General features: G+C 48.0%; 1 protein-coding gene across 8 annotated transcripts in view; it reads left to right on the top strand.

The window, feature by feature from the left end:
* Positions 1–26,963, top strand: part of LOC147890665 (uncharacterized) — a 120,422-nt gene that overhangs the window by 64,656 nt on the left and 28,803 nt on the right. For all 8 annotated transcript variants that reach the window (XR_015542761.1, XR_015542760.1, XR_015542762.1 and 5 more), the window contains exon 5: positions 11,966–12,106. Coding sequence is in view for 4 of the 8 variants with exons in the window: in XM_087390803.1 (XP_087246929.1) it covers positions 11,966–12,106 (141 nt within the window). In the remaining 4 variants the exon portion in view is untranslated. The remainder of the gene's footprint in view (positions 1–11,965; positions 12,107–26,963) is intronic.

Genomic DNA, 26,963 nt, shown 5'->3' with positions numbered 1-26,963 from the left:
CTGAGGAGCTGAAAGTCAAACCAACTAGCACTCCTGGGCAAATCAAAGTCTCCCTGAACCTCAAAGAACAGAAACAAAAAGGCCCTGCCACCGAAGCCAGGTCGAAGAGTCCTAGGGCAAGAATGAATCTACGAGCCGATAATACCGTGAACCGATGAAAACTGAGTCATGCTCATGAGCTGTCTAGCAATCTCGCTGTCAAGTAACTCAGCTGACCAGCTTTGGCTCCCCCGAGATCGAAAGCTGTCTGCGGAGAAACGAAGAATGTGCCCCTCTCTGGAGAGAGTAACAGATCCCAAGTACTCCTCTACCTCCTCTGACTGTCGGCAAAACACTGGGAGAAGTTCCAATCAAGTGAGGGAGTCTGTGGTAACCCCTGGAGCCAAAAAGGGCCAAAACTCAACGGGCAGATCTTTGTCAACCATCTTGGGGTCAGGTCTAGGAGTCAGAAGAGCTGAAAAGGGCTGAGCCGTCCTAACTCTGCTCCTGGAATAGGTGAGAGGGAGAGGAAGAATCTGCGACGAGGTGCCTGTCAGCGTGGGTGACTGATAATCTCGCTCGATCTCATCTGTTAGGATCTCCCAATCCTCACGCCTGTCTGGGTACTGAGCGAAATTTGTGACCGCACTCACAAAAGATCTGGATAAACCAGGAGTGAAAAGCTACGAGGACGAGGTTGTATTGGGAGGGGTGTCTAAAAGGACGCTCCGCCTAGCAACAAAGGAAGGTACTGTGTGATGGGGAAGAGAAAGAGGTCTCGAGGGAACCTCGTACATGCGCATGAGATCCTGGGACGGGCTCTGACTCTGACATGTGTCGTAAAAAACCACTCTCTCAATGGACTGCTGGGAAGAGGCATCCGTCACAGTAACTGCAGCCTGAGCAGTCTCCTGCTGGATAACTGTCTTAGTAACCAATATTTGAACCTTCGAGGTAGTAGTGTCAAGAGTCATCAAATCCTGAGCTACTGTCTCCTGCACAGTGTGAAGACCTGCCTGCGGATGGCGCTCTGCATCTCCCCTTTCCGGGGTCTCCTGCACATGTGTCTTGACGTCTCATGCACAGTGTCAAGAGCTGCTTGCAGATGGTCCTCTGCATCTCCCCTTTTCGAGGTCTCTTGCACATGTGACTCAACTCTCTGCCATCCGTGAGCTTGTACCTGGGGCTGCGCGTACTGTTGGCTCTCCCTCTGTCTCCGTCTCCTCCGAGCTCTCCGTGAAAGTTGTTCCACTGGAGGCACCTCCAAGTCCTCTGAGTCCACTGGAGGCTCCCCCGCCGGAAGAGTCTCCTCTCGCTCTGCTGAATGAGTCGAAGCAGGCTCAGAGACCCCTGGAGGCTGAACTGTAGGCTTTGGGTCACTCGTAGGATGAGATGGATCCGGAGTCTCTGATCGAGGCCGACGACTAGGGAAATCCCTAATAAAGTGGCCTCTCTTCCGACAGAAAAGACACTGATCAGGAAGACCCTCGTACAAAACCCTCTGCTGCAATTGGACCCCATCTCCCATGGAGTACGAAATCAAAGTAGGCAAAGGTCGAGGAGGGGGGAACTCTGAAGTGAGTCTGATCCTTGTAACACGTGTACCAGCAAGTGATTGAGCATAGGAAAGTCTAGCACCTGATGGGATGATTGTACCTGCCACACTAGCCATATGCTCCACAGCTCTGCGACAAGAGCTGACCTCATCAGGAAGTCCAGGGAAAAGCATCCAAAAAGAGTCCTGTCGCGGTCCCGGGGAAGTAGTACTGAAGTGGTTCCGCCAAGGCCACAAATGGATGACTCTACTTTCTAACTAAATCGGTGAGCTCATAAGTACTCTTTGAGCCTGCTCTGCAGACTGAAGGCCAAAAGAAAAGTACCCTCTGCCAAGCAATTGGAAAACCGTAACTGAGACACCCAATGAGGCCATGCTGGTGTACACCCAATCATGTAACTGTTGGCCTCTATTGGGTAGAAAGCCAATGATGTGCGTCAAACGAAAACCCTCCTCTGCTACCTCAATCATCTGCACGTCGGGAGGAAAAGAAACTGTGACTTCAGTCTCCTCAAGTCCGGCGACGGGAGTGGTGTTAGTGTCCTCCATTGTCTTAGCTTGCGCTGTCCTGAGTGGAGGAGCTACCTCTGCTGAAAATACCCACCAAGAACTCGCAACCAACCACTAGTCAATCCCCAAAAACTTGGTTAATGAATGCCCCAAACTTCAGCCTGCGTGGGATGAAAACAGGCCGCTCAATGCTGAAGCAAAAAGCTCCGCCAATGCCTGGAAACAGCCCAGGGGCTCAGCTCCTCGGAACACGAGCAGAACAGCCCCGGAGAGGGCCCTGAAGCAGCCCAGCTTGAAGCGCAAGGGAGGGGCGGACAATAGTGACTGGCGGCCTAGATGGCAGCCTGAAGGGCAAGGGGCGCAACCAGCAGGGCACTGCCAGACGGACTGAAGGGGGGCGACCTGAGCAGGGTGCTGCCAAGGGAGCCTGCACGGCCAAGGTAGCAGGGCGCGGCCAAGGGAGCAGGGTGTTGCCAAGGGGATGGGTGATGGCGACGGGCGGTGGCGGGCAGCTGCAGATGGGAGCTCCTCCAAGCGATTTTCCGTTAACTCCTAGTCCCCTCATTGTGATTCGTGGGGCCTACTTTTTGACACTTGCCCCTTAAAATTTGGGCCTTTTTGCACTCTTCTAGGTCCTACACATTCAATAAACAATATCCAACACTTTAACCCATTAGAGGTTAGACAAATGCATGCATTTTGATTCTTGGACTATTCTTAGTCCCTTGTGTGCGTCCCCACAGCTCTCTTAACCAATCCAAAGCAAAGAAAATGCTCTTTAAGAGCATTGGGCAGCCATGCGCGCTTCTTTCTTGGTAAATCTATCCCCTTTTTCTTGGCAAATCCATGTCCTTTTCTTGTGGAGTTGACTGCTTTCTGATGGGAAAGGTATTCCAAGTAATATGAACCTCTTCTTGGAATTGCTTTGGAAAGAAATTTCTTTGAAGAATTTCTCAAATTTCCATTTACTGCTTAAGTCACCAAACACTTACCATGCCTATTAGGTGTCGTCTTAATGTGCCCGAAATTTCTCCATCCAAAAGAGTATATTACTGACGGATAAACTGTAAAGGTGTGTCACTCTGGCCACATTAATCCATGAGAGACCATAAAGATTTTTGTTTATTCTATGAACAAATCCGTATAAAAGAAAATTGTAGGATAATAAAATTGTGACTTGGCCAACAATGACCATATAAAAACATTGTCATGTAAAGAGCTGTTTCTTGACCATAGCATGCTTCAAAATAAGAAACAATGAAACTGAATATCATAACAGAATGAAATGAGATAATTGGAAACATATAACTGTGTCCTGGGACGTCAACTCCTTTTAGTAAGAAAACTTATCAAAGTCTGGAGTATGAGATGAATTTAACAATATGCCATGAGTAGAAATTATTCAAATTAACATTGTTATATTCTACACTAAAAGAGCTTCAAATATGTCTTCACACCTTTAAATTTGGGTAACATATGAAAAAGTTACATTAATTTGAAAGGAGATGGGTTTTCACATTTTAGTGTATTTTGTGTTTTACCCCCCCTCATCCAAAAGACCTCCCCCCCTTGGGCCTCACATATTATGAAAAATATGTACAAATCTTAAAATCTTGCATATTTTTCAAGGTATATACCTTATATTTTGTGGGAGGGGGACATGAAATTTTCATATTTTTCCCTTGAATATTTGAATTTTTTAAAGGAAATCCATGCTTTTTATATATGGACCAAGCTTGTCCCCTAATACCCTAGATTTTGGACGAGGGTAGTAACATATCACATATTGAGTTGGTGCCCCAAGAATTGTGTCTTAATGGAATGAAAGCATATTCATGATTGTGGACTGAGCTAACTTAGAACATGCTACCCTCAAGTGGTGTTTGTCCTTAGATCTCAAGGGTACTTGTTTCCCTTTTATAAGAACTCTTCAAGCTATGCTTGAATCAATTTATATGATTGCTTTGGAATTAATTGATAGACCAAGCTTTGCACTTAATAGAACCACCGATCATACGAGTTTCAATTGTGTATTTCTCAATATCCACATAAGGTATCCATTCTCCTTTGTAGTGGTAACATATTCTTGACTGATAGAGGAAACTGGTTTCTTAACCGAAACAATATATCTGGAATCCTCTAGAGTTGAAATAATATAACTTTGAATAAATAGCTATGTGAAAATTGATTTTAAAACTCGGCGAACACACCCTTTGATTGAGGTGGCCTTCCCTTGAACTATACTCCGTTTCTTAAACAATCAGGAGACAACTCCTTAGCACATCCATGCTTACTTTGCAAATACCTCTTGCAATTCATGACATAATCCGATCTCGTTGATCATAGAAATTAATCCCATAGCTTCATATATCTTTGGCATAAGAACTTGAATATCTTTGCTATGTCCAATGCTTGGGTTTTGTCCCATCAATGTATTCTTCCAAAATCCATAGAAGTATATCTTTGATTAATAATCAAACCAAGTGTGTATTATAAACAAGGAAAACAACACACAAATATTCAGTTCTTAGAGACAAAAAGCGTTGTATTACAGAGAAGGGAGGGGAATCGGAGAGAGAGAACATTGACATAGTTCTGTTTTCCTCTTCCTGGCAGTCCTTTGTATCTTCACAAACCATCTTTGCAGATGGGCAGATTTCTTCACTTCCTGTCAAGGTTTCCTTTTTTGGGCATGCATATGAGTTGAACATCACATCATACAAGGTGCCTGAAGCCATACAGTAGACAGTAGATGGGCAGATCTGCTTTTCACATTTTTAAGTTTCGTTCTTTTGGATATGCATACATATTGCGTTGAAAAATGTGGATACTGAGTGACTTGCATTCCCTTTGCCCGCCTGAGCTGCTGCTCCTCCCCGTGAGCTACTGCCCTCCCCTCTCCCTCTCTCAGCCAGCCCCCTCTCCCTCTCCCTCTCCCTCTCTCAGCCAGCCCCCTCTCCCTCTCCGTCTCCCTCGCTGCCCCCCCCTCTCCCTTCCTCGCTGCTCCTCCTCTCCCTCCCCTCTCGCCAGCCCCCTCTCCCTCCTCCCTCACCCTCCCTCTCCCCTTCCTCCTCTCCGCCCTCCCTCTCCACCCCCCGCTACCCCCTACCTCTCCCTCCCCGCCCAACCTCTCCCCCACCCGTCAGCCCCCCCGCCCCCCTTCTCCTCCCCTTCCCTGTCATCCCTCTCCCTCGCCAGCCCCCCCCGCTGCCCCCCTCCCCGCTGCCCCTTTCTCCTCTCCCCTCCCCCGCTGCCCCCTTCTTCTCCGCCCTCCCTCTCCCCCGGCAGCCCCCCCGTCCCCTTCTCCTCCCCCGCCCCCCCTCGCCCCCCCTCTCCCCCCCGTTGCTCTCCCCCTCCCCGCTGCCCCCTTCTCCTCCGCCCTCCCTCTCCCCCGCCAGCCCCCCCGTCCCCTTCTCCTCCCCCGGCCCCCTCCCTCCCCCACGCTCTCCCCCCCCCCGCTTCCTCTCCCTCTCCCGCCCCCTTCCTCCCTATCTCAGCTCACCACGCCTCCCCCTCAGCCTACCTCCGTCTCCCCTCTCTTTCTCCTTCTTCCTGCCCCTCTCTTTCCCTTCCCTTCCCTTCTCTCCTACCCTCTCTTTCTCCTTCTTCCTGCGCCCGCATTCAGGGCGTCCTGGGCAGTAGTTTCACGGACGGAGCTTTTTCAGTGTTGGAATCGGCCTTTTCACATCGATTGGGGAATGGATTCCCATTCAGCCAATCTCCGTCCACCTCCACCGGCCGCGAGAACCGTCATTTTTTTAGAAGACGAGCTGCAGCAGCTTTAGAAAGATGTGGAATTAGAGGGCTCCACGTCACTTTTCGCCCGCATCTTTGGGTCACACCCTTCCAGATCACTGGCTAGAGACTGGATGCTGGCGGCGTTACCAAGAGACCTCGCCCCTCACCTCAGGGATATTCGACTTTTGGGGCGTGGATTCTTCCAAGTGGTTTTCGACTCCCACGAGGCCACAACCCTTGTTCTCAAAGCTAATCCCCTGGCTTTGGGTTCGAGGAGGATCTTTCTTTTGCCCTACACCTTGGGCTTCGATCCGGTCGAGGAGGACAGGCAGGTCACATCACTGTTCATTAGGTTTCCTGGTCTTCCTCAGGTCTACCATAGACTGCTTGCCACTATCGGAGCCACATTCGGAGTGGTCACGGAGATCCCCTCCCAACCTGGCATGCCTTCTTCCTTGGCAGAGGTAGTCAGTGCAGACGCGGTGCCTCGTGTTAGGGTCATTGTCTCTGACCCTAACATCTCAGATGACTACATTATGCTTCAGCGTCCAGACGGCTCTCTCTTTCAACAGAGAGTCGAGATTTCAGGTAGACAGGACCAGTGCAGGATTTGCAGGACCCTTGGGCACTTTGCTAGAGACTGCCCAAGGAAGAGAAAAAGACCCAAGAGGTCCTTTGGAGCGGCTCCTTCACGTACTTCCACGACTGCATCTCCCCAGCACCCTGTACCACGCACTCCAGGACCACCAAGAGCAACAGGGCGCCTTGCTTCACGCACCCCAGGAGCAAGGCGCCCAATGCCCGCAGCACACCCAGTATCACGATGGAGAGCTATCAGAGCGGCTCCCTTACCTCAGCAGGAGACTTTTGATCCTGTTCAGGTAGACATCTTCCAGACTCTAGAGGTGGATGTTGCTGCAGCCCTAGACACTACAGCTCCACATCAGGAGGGGTCTTTAGATCCACCAGCCCCAGTCACTTTGGTCTCTGACCCCTTGGTTTCTAACCACGAGGGGACTACAGGTACTTCTTCCTCGCAGACTGTTCCTGCCACAGTCAGGACAACCGAGAAAGTGCAGGCGCAGATGAGGGCTCCTGATTCCTCTTCACCCCAGCCACAGGCCTCCTCAACCCCCAGCTCCAGTTTTGCTGATAGAGGCCTGGCAGGTCCTTCTCCTCCATCTTTCACGAGTGCAGGTCTTCTTCGCACTCCTCGGCCAGACTTGCTTATTAGGAATTCTTTTTCGGCACTGATAGATTCGGCGACTTTCATGGATGATGAGGAGTTTGTGCCCTCCACCTTAGGGGTCCCGGTCATTGGGATTCCTTCTGACAGGGCCTCCCTTTCAGCAGGTGTGGGGATCCTTTCACCTGTTGAGTTTCCTGCCCTCAGCAAGTGTGGGGATCCTTTCACCTGTTGAGGTTCCTGCCCTCAGCAGGAGTGTTTCGGCCCAGGGGAAGCTGGTCTCCTCTACTAGGTCGGGTAAGCCTTTCCATCCAGCATCCTCCTGTCGATGAGGATAGTCAGCTGGAACATACAGGGCCTAGGCGGAGTTCCACACGGTCGCCGTAGGCAGCTGATCCGGAATCAGCTTCATCCAGGCATCACTGGAGGTGCTATTGATATCCGTTTTATCCAGGAACACAAGCTGGATGCCATCGATTGCTCTAAGTCTGGCAAACTGCTTTCAGGACATACCTTCTGGTCGGTTGCTATGGGCACAAGGGGAGGTACTTGCATTTCGGTCTCTCTTTCTATTCTCCCCTTGGTTGCTGGTCATGGTATTATCTCCCCTTCTAGAGCTCAATGGATCATTATTTTGATTGGAGGGCGTAAGATTGGTCTTCTCAATCTTTATGCTCCCAACAACAGAGGGGAGCGGATCTCCTTTTGGAAGGAGTTACTCTCTTGGGACCCCATGATTCTTGGATCATTGGTGGCGACTTCAACATGGTTGAGTTGCCTTCAGACAAAAAGGGAGGCAGACAGGGTGGAATTCATTCTTTGGAGAGGGCAGCCTGGGATGCCTCTCTCTTTCAGTTCAGTGGCAGAGACACTTGGTTGGATGATGCCTTTCATATTATGCCACAGTCACTCCTGTACTCTTGGTCGAACAGGAGAATACACATGCCCATTCATGCACGGATTGACAGATTTTATGTAGACGATTGGGCACTTGACAGAGGAGGATCTGTATGCATTTCTACTGGGGTTTCCACCTCAGATCATTTTCCAGTGGTGTTGCAGATTCTTGAGCCTCATCGGAGAGGACGCTCTGTCAGTGTCAGGATTTCGGATGCTTTTTATGCAGAGGAGAGCTTCACGGAGGATATTTTACAGATTTGGGTTTCTCACATACAGGGTGGAGCTGTCCATCCATCTCAGGTAGCTGTAGCCTTATCTGGAATTAGTGACTATTATCATTCAGTCGCTCATTCTAGGAGACGTGAGATTCTCAGATGTGAGATTGGTATACGCCAGCAGTTAGCGTCCCTTCAGAGGGAAGAGTAGAAGAGGCCCACAGATGCTTGGATTCAAGAGCGCCTTGTTGCAGCAAGGGCTCATTTGCAGACATTGTTGGATCAGAGAGCAGAGTATGCCTTTCATGCACGGGAATCCTTTTGGATTCAGATGGGTGGGAGGGTCGACAAACACTTTTTCTCTACTCATGGGCCCAGACATAGTAGAGATAGTGTTTCGCAGCTTGTTGACTCAGACGGGGTGTTACAGTCAGATCCTGGTGCTGTTGCATCCCTTCTTACTGCAGATCAAGGCACACAGGCCATTGATGATGCCAGAGAGGTTATTTGGCAGTGTATTCCTGTATTGGTGAAGGATGAGATGTTTGTTTCTCTGGATGCACCTTTCACCAATGCAGAATTCAAGACTGCATTACTTGCCCTTCACAAGGGCAAGTGCCCAGGTTCAGATGGACTTACCCCCTCCTTTTTTATTACTTTTTGGGAGCAGATTGGTGATCACATTACATCAGCCCTGCAGGGCGTGTGGGACTCTGGTGAGATGCCGGACTCACTCACAGATGGTCTCATTCATCTCATCCCAAAGGGGGGTAATAGGAATCTTGTGTCTCAATGGAGACCCATCACTCTTTTGGGCACTTTTTACAAGATTCTGGCGAAAGCCATCAGTCTGCGGCTACAGGTTTTTCTTCCAGATTTGATTCATGATACGCAGACAGGGTTTGTGCATGGCAGAAGCATTTTTGATAATATTTTCTCATTTTGGGAGGCCTCAGAATGGGCCATGCAGAGCCGCCAGAGATTGGCCATTCTACTCTTGGACTTGAGAAAGCTTACGACAGAGTAGACTGGGATTTCTTAGAGGGTACTCTATCTCGCTTTGGTTTTTCAGATGCATGGATTAGAGGAGTATCCTCTCTCTACAGAGGAGTATCCTCTCTCTACAGATTAGCCCATAGCCAGTTGCTCATTGGGGGGGTAAGAGGGAACAGGTTTCAGATTTCCAGATCCGTCTGCCAGGGATGTCCTCTTGCCCCGTTTCTTTTTCTGTTTGTGGCGGAAGCTATGAGTATCTACATTAGATCTCAAGCTGATATTTATGGGCTGAGGCTTCCTATCCGCCGGGAAGAAGAGCTCCTGGATAGTGAGTTGGCAGATGACACGGCTGTTTTTTTGGATGCCTTCCCCAAGACACTCACTTCCTTCTGGACAGCCTTGGATTTGTTTTGCACGGCTGCAGGTGCACACATTAATTGGCATAAATCCAGTGGTTTTTGGATTTGCGAGGATGACACCCCCGATTGGGGTAATGATATTGGCTTCACTTGGGTACAGAGGGGCTTCTCCGTCAGATATTTGGGCTGCCAGGTTGGGGTGGGCATCTCTCCCTCACAACAGTTTGCTCCGGTGTTGGAAAGCATAAGAAGAAAGCTCCTTTTCTGGAGCTCAGCCAAACTTGACTTGGCCTCCAGGGTGGTGGTGGTTAACCAGGTTCTTCTAGCCACAGCATGGTTTGTATGCTCTTGTTGGTGCCACTCTAGGGATTGTATCACTCAGCTTAAGAGGCCTGTACGGAACTTTTTATGGAGTGGTCTAGATGGCACAACTGATGTTACAGCCAGGGTGGCTTGGGAGACCTTGATTCTTCCTACAAGAGAAGGGGGTTTGAATATCATCGACCCAGATCTACAGTGCAGAGCTTACTCTGCAAGTTCGTTGTGAGAGGGCTTATGCCAAGACAAGAGCCTTGGAAGGATTTTTTTATCAGATGCATACAGTCTCGCACGCCCACTTCAGGAGAGGATTGGACACACAGTACTAGATGGGTTTTCACCACAGTCCACCTCAGGTCTTCCTCTTCCCCTCTTATGGTTGCTATCCTGAAAGCATGGGCCAGCTTCAGGAGTGCTCTTCGCAGGATTCCCCCATCCACTCGTGAAGAGATTGAAAGACAGCCTATCATGTGGAATGATAGGATTTTGGATGAGCCTTGCAGACCACTTGGAGCTTCTCCTTACATGCAGTGGCCAAGATGGGAGAGGGGCCCTGCATCTACAGTGGGAGCATGGAAAGCCTTCAGGAAGCTTCTTGCAGACCAACAGGCCTAGATGGTTCTCAATCTCAGAGGGAGTGCAGGGAGAGTCCAGCAGATTGATGCAGCCTTGCCCTTGGATTGGGTGGACACAGATGACATGCCTATTACTTGCTCCACCTGGATGGGGGCATTTTCCAGATTGGGAGTTCCTTTACAGGTGATTGCTTTTCTTGACCCACATGAGGATGCCTTAGTATTTGATGTTTCTTCGGGGGGCAGGCTGTCCAGATCCACAGACGATATCTTGTTGGAGGTATCGTTTCATCCAGTCAGGATAGTGGGCTTCATGGAGCATGGCTCTCTTTCACAGTGGTACTTGGATCCTGACCCGCTTCTCCTCGCCCTTGGCTCATGGAGGCTGTGGCTCTATGGAGGTGTCCCAATTAAGTTTTTGCAGTGGGACCCTAGGGAATGGGAATGGATAGATGAAGGGCACCGAGAGAAGGGCATCCCCTTCTTTCGTTACACGGTCAGTAATGCTAGGAAATTCCAGCTCAGCTCTAGGGGTTGGAAGCCTACCAGAGCTCCTCATTGGGAGAACTTTCAGATTTCTGTTGACTTGCAGAGAATTTTTCGGCAGAGGCTCTGGAAATCCCACCGGAATAGAAAAATCACTCTCTTCTTTTGGCTTTTTATTCATGGTGGGATAGCACTGAACCATTGGAGGTCCAAGTTCGGAGCTGACCCTTCTTGCCCTCGCTGCCTTTCTGCTTTGGAGACAATACAACACTGCCTATGGGATTGCAGACAGGCGAGAATCATATGGAAGGGGATTGCAAGACTTTTCAGCACTTTTGTTCGCCTACCTTTCTATATGACCTGGGGATCAGTGGCTTGGCTTACTCTTTCAGGGCCCCATGTATTTTTTGAGAGACTTGACTCCTCTTGGGCTCTTCACATCCGACGACACCTTGTGGAGTCGTGCTCTCTAGAGGATGTTCCGGCCACTCTTTTCAGGGCTGCTCACTCCTCGGTCGACTCTCCATGGGAGATCCTAGCTAGCATTGCAGAATGGCACATTTGGAGAGCCAGGTGCACTGAGGCTTTGGAGGGTTCTCAGGTTCACCTTTCTCAGATCTTGACCAGTACTTGGACAGATACGATACACACTCTGATGGCCATTTGGGCGACCATGCAAGGATCATCTCGAGCAGCCTTCTCCAGGAGAGTTACTTTTCTCAGAGATTGGAGAGACTCTCCCTTCTTTGCTGAGACTTCTACAGGGTTGAGATGGCATTTTCAGCCTCAGCCTTGGTTTCTTTCTACCTCATTCCTCTGAGGTGTTTTTATTACATGCTTAGCATGGTGTATTTCCGCATAGAGCTTGCTCTAGCGGGTTTCTTTCTTACTTAATAGAAGTCTCTTTTTTGAAAAAAAATAAAAATGTGGATACTTCATGTTGTTTTGGGAGCTGTGTTCTTTACAGTCAGATGTTCAAAATAAAAATCATATTCTCAAAGTAGCTCTAGGCACCTTTTTGTTCTTCTTGTTATAGACTTCTATTGTCAGCTGCTTGAAGCAAATTGGAGTCGTTAGTTGCAAATTCACTGTAGTAAGTCTAATCTTCCACGCAGATGACTCATTGAGTTATCTGATTTATTTGACAGGTGGTGCACATTGAACACTGTGAAAGGGTGCAATTGATTGTTCCCGCAGTGCGCATATGCATTGCAAATTGCCGGGAATGCCTATTTTATTTGGCTGTAAATCAAAGGCCAATTATACTTGGTGAAAACCATAATTTGCAGGTATTTTCATTGTGGCCTAAATATCTTACGAAAGAGTTAACTTATTTTGGAATTGAGAAATGCTACTTGTTTGTCTATATGTCTCTTAGCAAGCATAACCTTTAGCTGCCTTCAACAAAAAATAGTTGAGTGGATGCTGTTTGTACCATTTTTGCAGCTTTGTCATCATATATGTGTACTTTTAGAAGGATTGGCTTTGGATTTGGTAAAATGCAATATTGTTCTCTTTCAGATAGCGGAAAATCTGCCTTGTATGCTTGTTTTGTCTTCATACCTTTTGTGGCTCGGTCATTTCTCAATTTCAAGTTTCGGGAATTTCTGCAAAGAATGCCAAACGAGGGGCCAATCATGATATCAGCTGGATACCCTGAGCTGAAGAAGAGAGTAAGACCATCGTCTGTGTAGAGGAGAATCTGAACCAAGGAGCCAGCGAGAGATGCTCCTGCCCCTCCTAGTGTCTTGATGAAAGTCTCAAGCTCATCCAAACAGAGTTGGTGATTTCCATGTCAATCTATCACGGGGACGTGAATTTCATGTGAAGCTAACCCCGTGGCTACTTCTGTGGTTACTTTGGCCAAGGGGACTGGCCTAGAGGAAGCACCCACTTCCTAGAAGTCCCTAGTCCAATTTTCAATGCACCTACTAGGCCCAAATGCTAGGAGTTGAGGGGTCTAAAGGTTAGGTCCAAGAGAAACCAATGTTCCATTGGTTTAGAGTGTTAGGATTTTGTCATTGGTTTTGGTGGGTTAGAGCATTAATGAGGGGGGCCACGTGGCAGCCCTGAGAGTGCTCTCAACGGAAGCAAGAACGGAAGAAGGAGAGAGAGAGACAGAGAGCCACACAAGTTTGGTGGGTGCAGAACCACCCTAATCTTCTTTTTCATTCATTTATATATGTGTTTGAGTATTGTACATAATCGGGGTAAAGGCACAGTGACCTTTAACCCCCACAACCTCCCACTTAAAGGACAATGTGCCTTTAAGGGAGAACAACCAGTGAGCATACTATCCAATGCCCATCAATACACGACAATACTCAAACCGCTGACTAGGTAGACTCTTCGTCAGCATATCTGCAGGGTTATCATCTGTATGAACCTTGACAAGCTCTATGCGCTTGTCCTCAAGTACCTCCCTGATGAAATGATACCTGACCTCAATGTGTTTGGTCTTTGCATGAAAGACCGGATTCCGTGCTAGCTGAATAGCACTCATGGAATCACTATGCAATGTCGGTACACCTGTATGAATCCCCAAATCTCCCACTAGCCGATCAAGCCATATAGCCTCCTTGCAACCCTCTGTGGCTGCAACATACTCAGCCTCTGTGGTAGACAAAGCCACGCACTTCTGTGCACGAGACATCCACGACACTGCACCACCTGCAAAGGTGAACACATAACCAGAAGTGGATCTCCTACTATCCACATGCCTTGCATAGTCTGAATCTGTGTACCCAAGTACACGCATGTCTCCTTTACCAAAGCAGATGCACATCTCCTTGGTACCCTTCATGTACCTCATGATGCACTTAACTGCCTCCCAATGCCTCTTTCCTGGATTAGCCATATACCGGCTAACAACTCCCACTGCAAATGCAATGTCTGGTCTAGTAGCTATCATAGCATACATAAGACTCCCAACTGCTGATGCATAAGGAACCTTGGCCATCATGGCCCTTTCCTCATCTGATTTGGGACTATCCGTATGACTCAGTTTCACATATGGAGGCAATGGAGTACTCACTGCCTTCCCCCCCTCCATATTGAAACGCTGTAATACTTTTGTAACATACTCTTTTTGTGAAAGCCAAAGGAGTTTCCTACTCCGATCACGCGTGATGCGCATACCAAGAATATGACCTGCAAGTCCCAAATCCTTCATATCAAAGGCCTCATGCAACTTGGCCTTTAATGCATCTAGCTCATAAGTATTCTTGCTAGCCAATAGCATATCATCCACATATAGTGCCAAGATTATCAGGCTATTATCCTTAGCCCTTTTAGTGTAGAGGCAGTGATCAATTTCACTCCTTCTAAAACCCTGGGACCGAATGAAAGCATCAAACTTCTGATACCATTCTCTAGGCGCTTGCTTAAGACCATAGAGACTCTTCTTTAGCTTGCAAACTAAATGCTCTTTGCCCTTTTCTTCAAAGCCTTCCGGCTGTACCATGTAAATTTCCTCATGCAAATCCCCATGCAAGAAAGCTGTCTTGACATCCATCTGCATAAGCTCCATATCCTCTGATGCCACTAGTCCAAGCATGCATCTAAGTGTGGTCATCTTCACAACCGGAGAGAATATCTCATCAAAGTCCACACCCTTCTCTTGCTTGAACCCTTTAGTAACCAAACGGGCCTTGTACCTAGGCACATCATCACCTGTGACCTTCATTTTGTAGACCCATTTACATGGCAATGCTTTCTTTCCATGTGGCAAAGAAACCAAGTCCCAAGTCTTATTCTTCATAAGTGAACTCATCTCTGATTGCATAGCATACTCCCACTTGCGTTTATCCTCACGCATCATAGCCTCTCTGTAGCAAGAAGGCTCCCCGCAATCAGTAAGCATCACATAGTCTACCCCTGGAACAAACCTATCAGGCGGTCTAGACACTCTAGATGATCTTCTCAAGGGTATTTCAGCTTGCTGTCCCACCTGCATATCAGCCACATTTGGCTCATCATTTCCACCAATAGATGATCCATCATCTACCCTTGATTGTATACCTGTGGGAGTACTTGGTGGTACCATTTCTTGCACATTTGGTGCATGGACAGCTTGCTGTCTATCAACATAGGCAGGTGGATTCACATCCTGGAAAGTGATTTCCACATCCCTCATGGGTGCCTTATGCATCTTCTTCTCATTGAAGACCACATCATGGCTGCGTATGATCTTCTTTGCTTCTGGATCCCAGAGACGATAGCCCATCTCTCCACTTTCACCATAACCTAGAAAGATGCATTTCCTAGACTTAGGATCTAGCTTCTTTCGAAGCTCTTTTTGCACATGTGCATATGCCTGACACCCAAATATACGTAAATGAGAGTAAGAGGGCTTCTTTCCACTCCATGCCTCTTCAGGAATACCACCATCCAAACTGTTACTAGGTGATCTATTGATCACATGCACTGCAGTCTTCATTGCCTCAGCCCAAAAACCACCAGAAAGACTTGCATTGGAAAGCATGCATTGCAACCTTTCTTGAATGGTACGGTTCATCTTTTTTTAATGCAACTGGATTTTGCTCTGGAGTACGAGGGGATGTAAGCTCCCTCTTAATCCCACAAGTATCACAGAAATGCTGAAAGTCATGAGAGAGATACTCTCCACCATTGTCAGTCCGTAGGCATTTAAGCGTTCTACCTGACTGATTCTCAACCAAGGCTAGCCATTTCTGAAATACCTGGAACACATCACTCTTCCGAGCTATAGCATAAGCCCACACTTTCCTAGTTGCATCATCAATGAATGTCACATAGTATTCAGCCCCGCCTAATGACCGTGTAGGCATGGGACCACATACGTCTGAATGCACCAAATCAAGCTTTTCAAACTCTTTCTTTCCCCTTCTTTTATGGGCTGATTTAGTCTGCTTTCCATAGAGACAATGCTCACAAAATTCAAAATCAGAGAAACTCAAATGCGGTACATAACCCAAACGGCATAAGAGTTTCATTCCATTGTGGCTCATGTGCCCCAACCTACAATGCCACAAAGAAGTGCTTGGCTGCTCGGTTATTGCAACAACATGATCAAATACCCCTGATACATGTAAGGGATACAAAGTCCCACACTTGGCACCCCTAGCCAAAAGCATAGAGCCCTTTTGAATTTTTCAACTTTGAAAGCCAAAAGTGGTGTGAAAACCAGCATCATCTAGCCGATCCACTGAAAGAAGACTCTTGGTCAGCTTAGGCACATGTCTCACATGTTTCAAAACAAATGCAGACCCATTTGCAAAAGAAAACTTTATGTCACCTGCTCCCACTATGTCACATGCATAGTCATTTCCAAGATGCACACAACCTGTCTTTCCACTATCATAAGTGGAGAACCATTCCCTATGGGGAGTAACATGGAATGAAGCACCAGAATCCAAAATCCAATCCTGGGAATATGCATCATCCGAAGTGGTAAGCAACTCTGCAGATAAACTAGACATGAAGAGAACGTCATTGTCACTATCATGTGTGACTGCATTGATCTCCTCGATCTTCACTTTTCCTTTGTCCTCCCTTGGACTCTCTTCCTTTTGATTTGCACCCCAATTTGCATTCTTTTTCTTATCCTTTTGCTCTCTTTTCAGCTTGTAGCAATCCTTTTTCATATGGCCCTTCTTGCCACAATGGTAACACTCAATGTTCCGTGCCTTGGATTTGCTACGAGACTTCTCTCTTTCTTGGGACTTCCCCCTGAACTGTGATCTGCCCCTTTGCACATTTAAGGCTGCATCCTGCTTGTTGCCATCCATAGACTTCCGTCTAATCTATCGGCCAACAAGCTACCCACAACATCATCAAATTTCAGTACTCCACCAGGTACAGAGTTACTGACAGCTGTACGGAAGGTATCCCATGAGGATGGCAATGAACATAAGAGAAATATTGCCTTAGTCTCCGCATCAAAATTCATTTTTTGAGCCTGAAGCTGGCTGAAAATAATATTGAATTCATTCAAGTGAGAAGCAATGGAGACCCCTTCCTTCATTGGCAGCTCAAACAACCTCTTCATGAGGTAAACTTTATTAGAGGCAGTTTCCTTTTCATAAGTGGCACATAGTTTCTTCCACAAATCTTCCGTAGTCTGCTCATTTTACTACTGTGAAATAAACTGACTCTGCAAGATGAAGTCTAATAGTAGACTTTGCTAATGCATCCAACTCATTCCAATCATCCTCAGACATATTTGCAGGCTTAGCTTCAATCCCTGCCAAGGGTTTAATCTACTTCTTTTGAATAAGCACATCCCTTATCTGTTCTTTCCACAAAGAAAAGTTTGTCCCATCAAACTTTTTAATGCTGAAAAACTCCTTTTCAGGTATGGAAGAGGATGCCATGATGCAAATAAAGCAAAATCCCAAATGCTAGTGCCTGTAAGAGAGAATCACACCAAATACCAAGTGCACCCAAATGTGTATGCCACAATAGAGTGAAATATCACCAAAACTCAAAGCTTAAAGCATCGAAAGATGCATCTGACTCATGTGCATATACTATGCATCCATATGAGCAAATCTGGCCCAAAAGGAAATGCCAATAAGTGCCAAATGACTCAAGCATAAACACCATCCACTGGCATATGCATCAATAATATCTCATCCAAGAGAGCATAGCACTATCAGTGCATCACTTGCAATGTGTCAAAGCTGTCCCTCAGCATAAAATAGCATCCATGTGCAAAGCGTCCATAAAAAATAGCATCCCATAAGGCAATTTGGGCCTATCAGCACATCCAATAAGGACCGCAATGCATCCAAATGGCCTACAAATCATCCACTGCAACCAAATGCACACCACGAATGAGAGCACACTGCTCAAACTGCAACCAGAGTGATCTGCATAAGGTATGCTCAGGAAATCATGGTCCCACGGTAATGACCGCTACCGAAAATAGAACCTGAGATGCCTCAAAACATGGGCGCCATTGCATAATCGGACTCGGCAAGAAAATCTGCAAATATCTCTCTTTTGCCAGAACTCCAAAATCCCAACCGATGAGTGAGAAATGGGAGTCAACACTTATCCACTGCCATGTGGCATAAATCTAAGGTTTCAAAACCTTAGAATGAAAAATGCATAACAGAGAGACGAAATCGAATACACAGAGATCTATAACTCTGAAAATCCTCCACCGAATCGTGCAAGAACTGACAGGTAGGGGTTTTTGGGCGTCCAGAACGCAATGGGACAGACGGTTTTGGAAACCGTGGTCTCAATCACTGGGTCCAACACACGAACTGAAAAACGTTTTTGGAAACAGAGCTGTTTGTAAACTCCACCGGAGTGCAAATGATGAGCAACATAGCAGTTTTAGGACCTCCTGAGTCCACCGGAATTGACAGATCTACAAATGGTTGCTCCAAACTTGAGTTCCAACACCCGGGCAAAAAACGCAGGAACTGACACAGTGAGTCAGAAATCCATTGAAATGATCCCAGATTCAGGAATGAAGGTGTTTCCAGGCTCCTGAAGTAATGTGGACACCAAAAGCAAGCAATAGTTGCCTCTACAAGTCAATACGGAGTCTCTGTCATCGAACGGAACTGGGAAAAGCTCAAAAAACGACTTTTTCTTTCAAACCACTTAATAGGCTCTCAAAACCACTTCGCAAAGCCAAAGTGACTTTTCCAAAGGTTCCTCCAAGGTCTCTGCACACTCGAATGCAAGTAAAGTCACCCACAAAGCTTCCCACAGAGCTTCTCCTTCCTCCCACAGAGCTGCTGGGCTTCCAAGCATTCACGCACGCTCAGCTAGATCACCCGGGCTCTGATACCAATTGAGAGTGCTATCAACGGAAGCAAGAACGGAAGAAGGAGAGAGAGAGACAGAGAGCCACACAAGTTTGGTGAATGCAGAACCACCCTAATCTTCTTTTTCATTCATTTATATATGTGTTTGAGTATTGTACATAATCGGGGTAAAGGCACAGTGACCTTTAACCCCCACAAGCCCCTCATGCATGTCCACCTACCCCTTCCTCTCCCTTCTCCCTCCTCGCCATGCTACTCTCCTTGCTCCCCGCTCCCCCCTCAGCTCCCCCGCTTAGCCCTGCTCCCCGCTAACCCCTCGCTCCTCGCCAACCCCTCACTCCCTCGCTCCCTCGCTCCCCCGCTCCTAGCTCCCTCGCTCCCCGCCTCGCTCCCTCGTCCCTCGCTCCCTCGCTCCCCTGCTCCCCGCTCAGCTCCCTCGCTCCCTGCTCCCCGCTCAGCCCTCGTTCCCTGCTCAGCCACCCCTTGCTTCCCGCTAGCCCCTCACTCAGCCACCTCCCTCCCTCTCTTTCCGCTCATCCACCGCCCCCCCCCCCCCCCCGCGGGTATGCCTCATTGGCCAGACTAGAGAGGCAGTGCTTCCGCTCGCACTTTGAGGATCCACGCACCAAGGGGTTGCTTTTTGACTCCTTGGTTCGTCCAGTGGGGATGTATGGCAGCCCTTGTTAGGGGCCAGACTTGTCGGATACAGAGTGGGCCCGTGTGGAGCGCTTGTTATCACGGATGATTCGTGGTAAGTCATCCGTTCCTCACCAGATCATTCAGGCTGAGTTTGGGTCACCCCCTTTACAGCTAGATGCCGCATTTCAACATCTCTGTACCGAGTTAGGGAATATGGGGATTATACCTCGGGGCGTAGCAGGCTACCATGGATAGCTCTATCCTCTTCTATGGCACTTGCAGCAGGAGGAGATCAGAGGTGCTGGTATGCACGTACAGAGAGATGGTTTGAGCCACTGGGACTCCACATGGATAGACTACCTCCCTTCCAGTATAGCATGGATGCTCCGTTTTCTTCCCTCTTATCACACGAGGTCAACCAAGTTATCCGTGAGGATCTACTATAGCTACACACTTTTCGGACCTGGTTGGGACCGAGTGAACTCCCAGTGAAGCTTAGCTTGTACAAAGATCACTTCTTACATATCACAGCGGAGGGTTTCATTGACCCACCAGGATACACACAGATTCACCTACCCCACTCGTTGAGGATCTCTCTTGGGCAGTTCTGGGTGTCTTCACACAGACTTTGCATCGAGAGCGGCAGAGCAGAGCAACTATCCAGGGAGCAGCGCATATGCACATTGTGTGACATACAGGAGGTTGAGACAGAGGAGCATTTCATCTTTAGGTGTCCTTTGTACTATGAGATCCGAGGGCGTTTCCACTGCCTCTTGAGGGATAGTTATGGGATTTTAGCCCGTTTCCTCTCCTTCCCAGACCAGCAGTGTTTGGTAGGTTTCATTCATGAGGCACTTAGACACCGCGAGAGGATACTCCAAGCACGGAGACAGGAGCAGACTTCTTCCTTGGTTGATCCCTCTCAGAGTTCTATCACGGAGTTCTTTCAGCTAGATCACATGGACCCCAACGAGACGAGGCCTCGACATGACCGTGACCCAGAGCCCATGACCCGACAGCTCAGACAGAGGGTTGACACACAGATCACACTTGGAGACATCCCCTCCTTGTTTAGAGTCCGGAGCCCGACCGACAGGGGTTGCAGTAGCCCTAGTTAGATGTAGAGCTACGACCAAGAGACGTGCCAAGACCGCACCTCTGAGTGGCCGACAACACTCTATTGCCGACTTCATGCCTCCACTACCTCATCCATCCTGATATCTTGCTGTTGCCGATGATGATGATGATATTGATGATGATGCTGAGATTGATATATAGTTGACCATCGACATGACTATGTTGTACTTAGGACTTAGTACTGCCATTTTGTATTTTTGCATTTTGCATTGGTATAAATGCTCGTTTAGTAGCTCCTCTACCACAGCTTGTTGTATTAGGATTTTTACAGTCTCACAGACCCATCGGTCTTCCGAAGACTTTAATAAACTTTCTTTCTTTCTTTATTTCTTTCTCCCTCCCCGCCATGCTGCTCTCCCTCCCCGCCTAGCAGCTCCCCGCCATGCTGGTCCTGCTCCATGCATTGCTGCCCCTTGCCCCTGCCACCCAGCCCCTAGCCCCGCCTCCCTAGTCTAGCTTGCTACGTCACCTCCCCTAGCCCCGCCTCTCTCTAGCCTTTCCGTCTCAGCTCCTATCCTCTCCGCCTCAGCCCCTCTAGCCCCTCCTCCCTTATCCCCCTTAGCCCCACCTCCAGCCTTGCCTCAGCTTCTAGCCTCCAGCCTCGCCTCAGCTCCTAGCCTCTCCGCCTCAGCCCCTAGCTCCGCCCCCAGCCCCTAGCCCTGCCTCCCTACTGCTGTGCCACCTCCCATAGCCCTCGATTGCCTACCTCACCACTAGCCTGCCTCCCGGCTACTGCTTAGCAGCAGCTGCCCTACCTACTTATCCATACAACACACTTGGGTTGCACCAGGGCCAATAAAGGCCCTCGAAACTCTGCACCAGGGACACGCAGGTCCCCCGACCTGTGACAGAACAGAAAAGGCCCCCTAGAACTGAACCCGGAGGTCAAGAAGATGCCCCAGGGTCAGGGGGAAAAAGAAACTGCAGACAAAAGAAACTCAGAGGTCAGGGGGAAAAAGAAAAGACCAGCATGACGACACGGAGCTATGTTAAGGCTCTCGATAGTGCAATGCAAGTGTATATGGCAGGAACACCCCCAAAGAATACCTCCGAGGTATTGACCCACCTCAGCAAAATTTGCTTGGCCTTGATCGAAAAGGTCAATAGCCTCGAGACCACTAATGTGGCATTGATGGCAGAAAAGACACATATTGACAAGACCCTAAATGAGATCAAGAAGCAAGGGGGGCGTATGCAAGAAGAATGGCGGAAGGAGAAAGGGAAAAAGGACGAATGGGAAAAGGAGAAGGAGACATGGGAAGATGAGAAGGTCAGCCTCAAGGACAAAATGCAGACCATGGGGACAGAATTACAGCAATTGAGGGATATGCAGAGGGTACCAGAAGGTACGTGCAAGGCAATGGAAGAGATGAGAGCCTAGAATGAGATGCTTAAGAAGGAGATGGCAGCGTTACAAACAACCATACAAGGAAAGCATGCTGAGTTCACACAGCAAATCACTCAAGGTAACACAGATATACTAGAATGGAAGAATGTGGTTAAGAAGGGTACGGCGGCCCCCAAGAAAGAGATCATCTCTGAAGCCCTGGAGGAAGAGAAATGGAGGAGCAGCAAGGCCTTGAATGTCTTGGTAAGAGGCCTACCAGTTGGAGACACCCCTACGACCGATGCCAAGACCTTGTTCACTGAAATGGGAGTCAACCTCACATGCGAGACGGCATGGAGGGTTGGTAAAGCTGAAGCTACAACAAGACCACTTGTAATGAAACTGCGAACAGCTATGGACAGGTCCACTCTCATGAGCATGAGGGCAATCCTGAAACGGACCAGAGTATTTTTTGATGATGATCTCACGCTGTTGCAGCAGGAGCATCGGAGAGAAGGGATGATACGGGTTATGGCAGCAAGAGAGGCACGGAAATGGGCTTCCTACAGAGATGGCAAAGTGTTTATTCGAGAAAGAGTCGATAGAGGTGACAAGGGAGAAGGGGAGAAGCAAGAGGGTGAACTATGATAGTTCCAGAGCCGGGAGGAGAGTGCACAAAACAAGCTGAGTATGCTGTATGGAACTGTAATGGCACACTTTGGTTCGACCCAGGTGGCTTCTCGGAGACATACACAGGCAGAGACATCATCTTCTACACTGAGACACATGAGAGCCCAGAGAGAGGGCTGCCCAGAGTGACAGGGTACACCTGGGAGTCTGCTCATAGGAAAGAAATGAGGAGAGAGAGAGTGAGGTGCGAGGCTCTGGAGGAGTACCTGTTCTTTTCAAAACACACTTGAGACCACTCATATCTGTGGTACGGAGAGAGGAACATGCACGTCACATGTAGATACAAGTGCAGCCACTAGATGCCCGACCTATCTTCATTGTAGTATGCTATTTTCCCCCACACACGTCATCATATGCCCATGATATCACTACAGAGGGATGATGTCACTACAGAGGGACATAGCCCTTATGAGACGATGCATGAGGATATCATAGAGTTCTCCAGACAGGGGGATACCCTCCTTTTAGGGGATTTCAATGCAAGGACGAGGGACAGGCAAGTGGGCTTACTTGACTGTGACAGTGATACGGGATGCTGCCACCAGATCCTTTCCTATTGTTGGGGTAAAGGCACATTGCCACCCCTTTATTAAAGATATGACACCTATGACTGTCTTAAGACAGTCATAGGGTGAAAAACCTAATCCTAATAAAACCTATGAGTTTGTGGTGTGGCTCATCACTTCACACCCACATCTTTGGTGTCACTCCTCTCTCTCACTCTCCTCGGTTGTACTTCTCCCTCATTCCTTCCCTCACAACTGGTATCAGAGCCTAGAGCCTACCCTTCCCTCTCCACTCCAGTGTACCCCCTCCCTCTACCTTCTTCCCTCAGGCCTAGTGCCCTAGTGGCCAGCAGGGCGGCAGCGCGGGCAGCAGCGCGGGGGCGCAGGCATCGAGCCAATTCGCGCGCCGTACAGTCATGTACGGACGTACGGCCGTTCGTACAGCCGTACGGACACCGTACAGTCGACCGTACCGTACGGACCGCCGTACGGACTGCGACAGGGAGGTGCATTTCGATTTGGAGCTGCGTCAAGGAGCTTCGTCAGAGAAGTGCATTTCGAAATTTTTTTTTTCCTTTGGATCTGTACCCTGCACAAGTACAGCAGGTATAGTGGTACTCTGTACAAGTACACAGGTACAGAAAGTACAGCAGGTACAGCAGTTTTTTTTTGGGAGAAGAAGGAAAAGGAGAGAGAGCACTCTGCTCTACATTCCCGGATCATTTTCAGCTCTCAAAACTGTGTGTTGAAGGTACAGCAAGTACCTTCGAGTCCCTCGTGCTTGAGGTGACCAGTACCACAGTGTGTGATTGATTGCACAGTTATCTTATTGCGGGAAGGTAATGCCTTGATTTTGCAGAGGACTTTTATGCTTTTTGCTGAGTGCAAATCTCAGCTTTTGGGTGACATTTACAAAGGGCTTTTGCCTGGAAGCTTATGCAGTGTATGCCTTGAGGCAGTGTGGAGCCAGGGAGCCCACATTGATCTTGTTTCCGCAGTGTATTTAGTGACATTTCTGCAGGTCACATTTTGTGTACGACACTTTGGAAAATCTCAGTTGAGCCACGCTTGGCCAGGGCGCATCGAGTTTACTCGGTCCCTAACTGTCCATCGTTGATAGTGCTCAAAAGATTTTCTCTTCAGTGTTTGTACGTTGCGATCTGTGTTGTTATTGAGTACACAGGGCTGTTTATGCATTGCATTGTCAGGTGAAAGTGCCAGGAGAGCGCTGAATTTTGTATGCTACCTCAGTGTTGAGGTGTTTTTCACTTGGCACAGGTGTCAAATCAAGGGGCTTTTGCTTGAGAGCACTTGAGTTACCATTTGAGACCTCAGATGCCTTTTATCCCCTTGGCAGAAGGGTGATTGCTTGGGATTTGTCCCATTTTCTGTTGCAGGTTTGTGACAGGCTGAAGAGTCTGGAGCTTCTTTTTTCAGTGAACAAAATAGTGTATGACAAGTGGTTTATGCATATAAAATCAGTGCAATACCTCATCTGAGGTGGGAGAAGTGATCAGGACAGCAGTGTTTTGTGCTTCGTCAGCTGATGTTGCACTGTTAAAGCACTTGTGGAACAGCTGCAGCATTCTGAAATTACTGTTTTATGCCTATTTGAGCACGGTACAGTGTGTTAGAAGGTACAATAACTGGAGGGAAATTTTTTCTGTTTTGCTGCAGATTTTTTGACAGTAAAAACAGCACTATTGTGAGTGCTCCTGGCTCTTTGATAGAGCAGGTTTTTCTGAGAAATCAGAATTTTATTCAGTCTTTTTTGACTTACAGGGAGTGAGGTACTTTCCTTATCTGATATGGCATCAGGGGGAAGTGAATCATCAATTCTGAACATAAAGAAGTTGGAAGGGGCACACAATTATGCATTATGGGCAGAACAGTGTTTGAATGTGCTTCTGCTTAAGAAGATTTCTAAGCCCATAAGGGTGAAGGGTGTCAAGCCATCTGGGATGTCAGATGATGAGTGGGAGGAGCTAGATTTGTCCGCGAGGGCTGCTATCATGCTTACTCTCAGTGATTCTCTTGTGTACAATGTTCAGGCTGAAAAGACCTCTTATGGCGTATGGCAGAGGCTATCAGAGTTGTATGCCCAAAAGAGTTCAGCCAGTAAGGTGTATTGGTTGAAGAAGCTGGTTGATCTTCGCATGAAGGAAGGTACAGCTATGACCTCACACTTGAGTGAGTTCAATGCCATCTTTACACAGCTGATTGCTTTCAAGAAGTTTGTCGCTCAGGTTGAGAATCGGACAGGTTGCAGGCTGAAATGCCTCAGATCCGATAATGGGGGTGAGTATGTGTCACATGCTTTTGTGAAATTTTGCGAAGCTAAGGGCATCAAACAGGAACTCACGGCCCCTCATAATGCATCTCAAAATGGTGTAAGTGAGCGGATGAATCGAACTATTCAGGAGAAGGTTCGATGTATGTTGTCTTATGCTGCATTGCCCCATGGCTTTTGGGCAGAAGCCGTGCAAACAGCAGTTCACATAATCAACAGGTCGCCTAACAAGGCTTTGGAGTTGAAAGTGCCAGAAGAGGTGTGGTCTGGCAAGCCACCCTCATATAAGCACTTGCGTGTGTTTGGTTGTGAGTGCTTTGCTCATATACGCAAAGAACTGCGCACCAAACTGGAGCCAAAGTCTTCCAAATGCATCTTTATGGGTTATGGTGACGAAGGTGAAATGGGGTATAGGTTATGGGATCCCGTTAAACAGAAGATTATACGCAGCGATGATGTCATCTTTAAAGAGGATAGTGTACACAAAGAACCCGTGCAACCTGTGGAATACAGGAGGGTTGTTTATGATGATGTCGGACAGCAAAGAATGCCCATTTATATGCAGCAGCAGGCTGCTGTAGATAACCCTGTTCAAGAGGGTATAGAGGCTGAAAATCAGCCAGATAATTTTGCCAATGATGCACCACTGAATATGCCAGCAAATGGGGCTGTAGAACAGCCAGATATGGTGGTACAGCCACCCGTCATGCATGACGAACAGGCTGGACAGCAGCCTAATCCGGAACATTTTGTTAGGAGGAGCACCCGTGTACAACGGCCTCCTGACAGGTTTGTTCCAGGAGCCAATAATGTGGCTGATTTTATTATGCTGACAGATTGTGGTGAGCCTTCCAGCTTCAAGGAAGCTATGGAAAGAACAGAGAAAAGGAAGTGGGAGAAAGCCATGCAATCTGAAATGGACTCCCTACTTCAAAATGATACATGGGATTTGGTGCAGCTACCTGGAGGCAGAAAGGTTTTGCCATGCAAGTGGGTTTACAAAGTCAAAGTGGATTCAAATGCTTTACCAAGGTATAAGGCCAGATTGGTTGCCAAGGGATTTAAGCAGGAGAAGGGCATTGACTTTGATGAGATCTTTTCCCCTGTAGTCAAGATGACTACTTTGAGAGCAGTGTTAGCTCTTGTTGCTCATGAGGACATGGATTTATGTCAGATGGATGTGAAGACTGCTTTTCTTCACGGAGATCTCCATGATGAGATCTATATGAGTCAGCCAGAGGGATATGCTGTTAAAGGGAAAAAGCAGCTTGTGTGTAAGCTCAAGAGGAGCTTGTATGGATTCAAGCAGGCGCCAAGAGAATGGTACAAGAAGTTTGATGCCTTCATGCAGTCCCAAGGGTATCATAGGTGTGAGACCGATCATTGTTTGTACACCAAACGGGCAAAGGATGGCAGTTTGATGCTACTCATTCTATATGTGGATGACATGCTGAAAGTACTGCAGAGGTTTAAAATGGAGGGGGGGAAGTCTATTAGTACCCCGTTGCCTCCACATTTAAAACTCAGCAGTAAGGACAGCCCCAGATCAGATGATGATAAGGCTGAAATGGCCAAGGTTCCGTATGCATCTGCAGTTGGTTCTTTGATGTATGCCATGGTTGCCACTCGTCCGGATATTGCTTTTGCGGTGGGAGTCATCAGCAGGTATATGGCAAATCCAGGCAAGCGGCACTGGGAAGCAGTGAAAGGTGTCTTGAGGTATCTCAAGGGTACCAAAGACTTGTGCATATGCTATGGTAGGCAGGATGCATTGGTGCATGGTTTTACAGA

Source organism: Dipteris shenzhenensis, chromosome 19, assembly GCF_047967505.1.
Source record: "Dipteris shenzhenensis isolate YYH24624 ecotype China chromosome 19, Dip_SZ_1.0, whole genome shotgun sequence".
Lineage (NCBI taxonomy): Eukaryota > Viridiplantae > Streptophyta > Polypodiopsida > Gleicheniales > Dipteridaceae > Dipteris > Dipteris shenzhenensis.
Note: the sequence above shows the minus strand (reverse complement) of the source record. Positions and strands in the feature narration are given on the sequence as shown.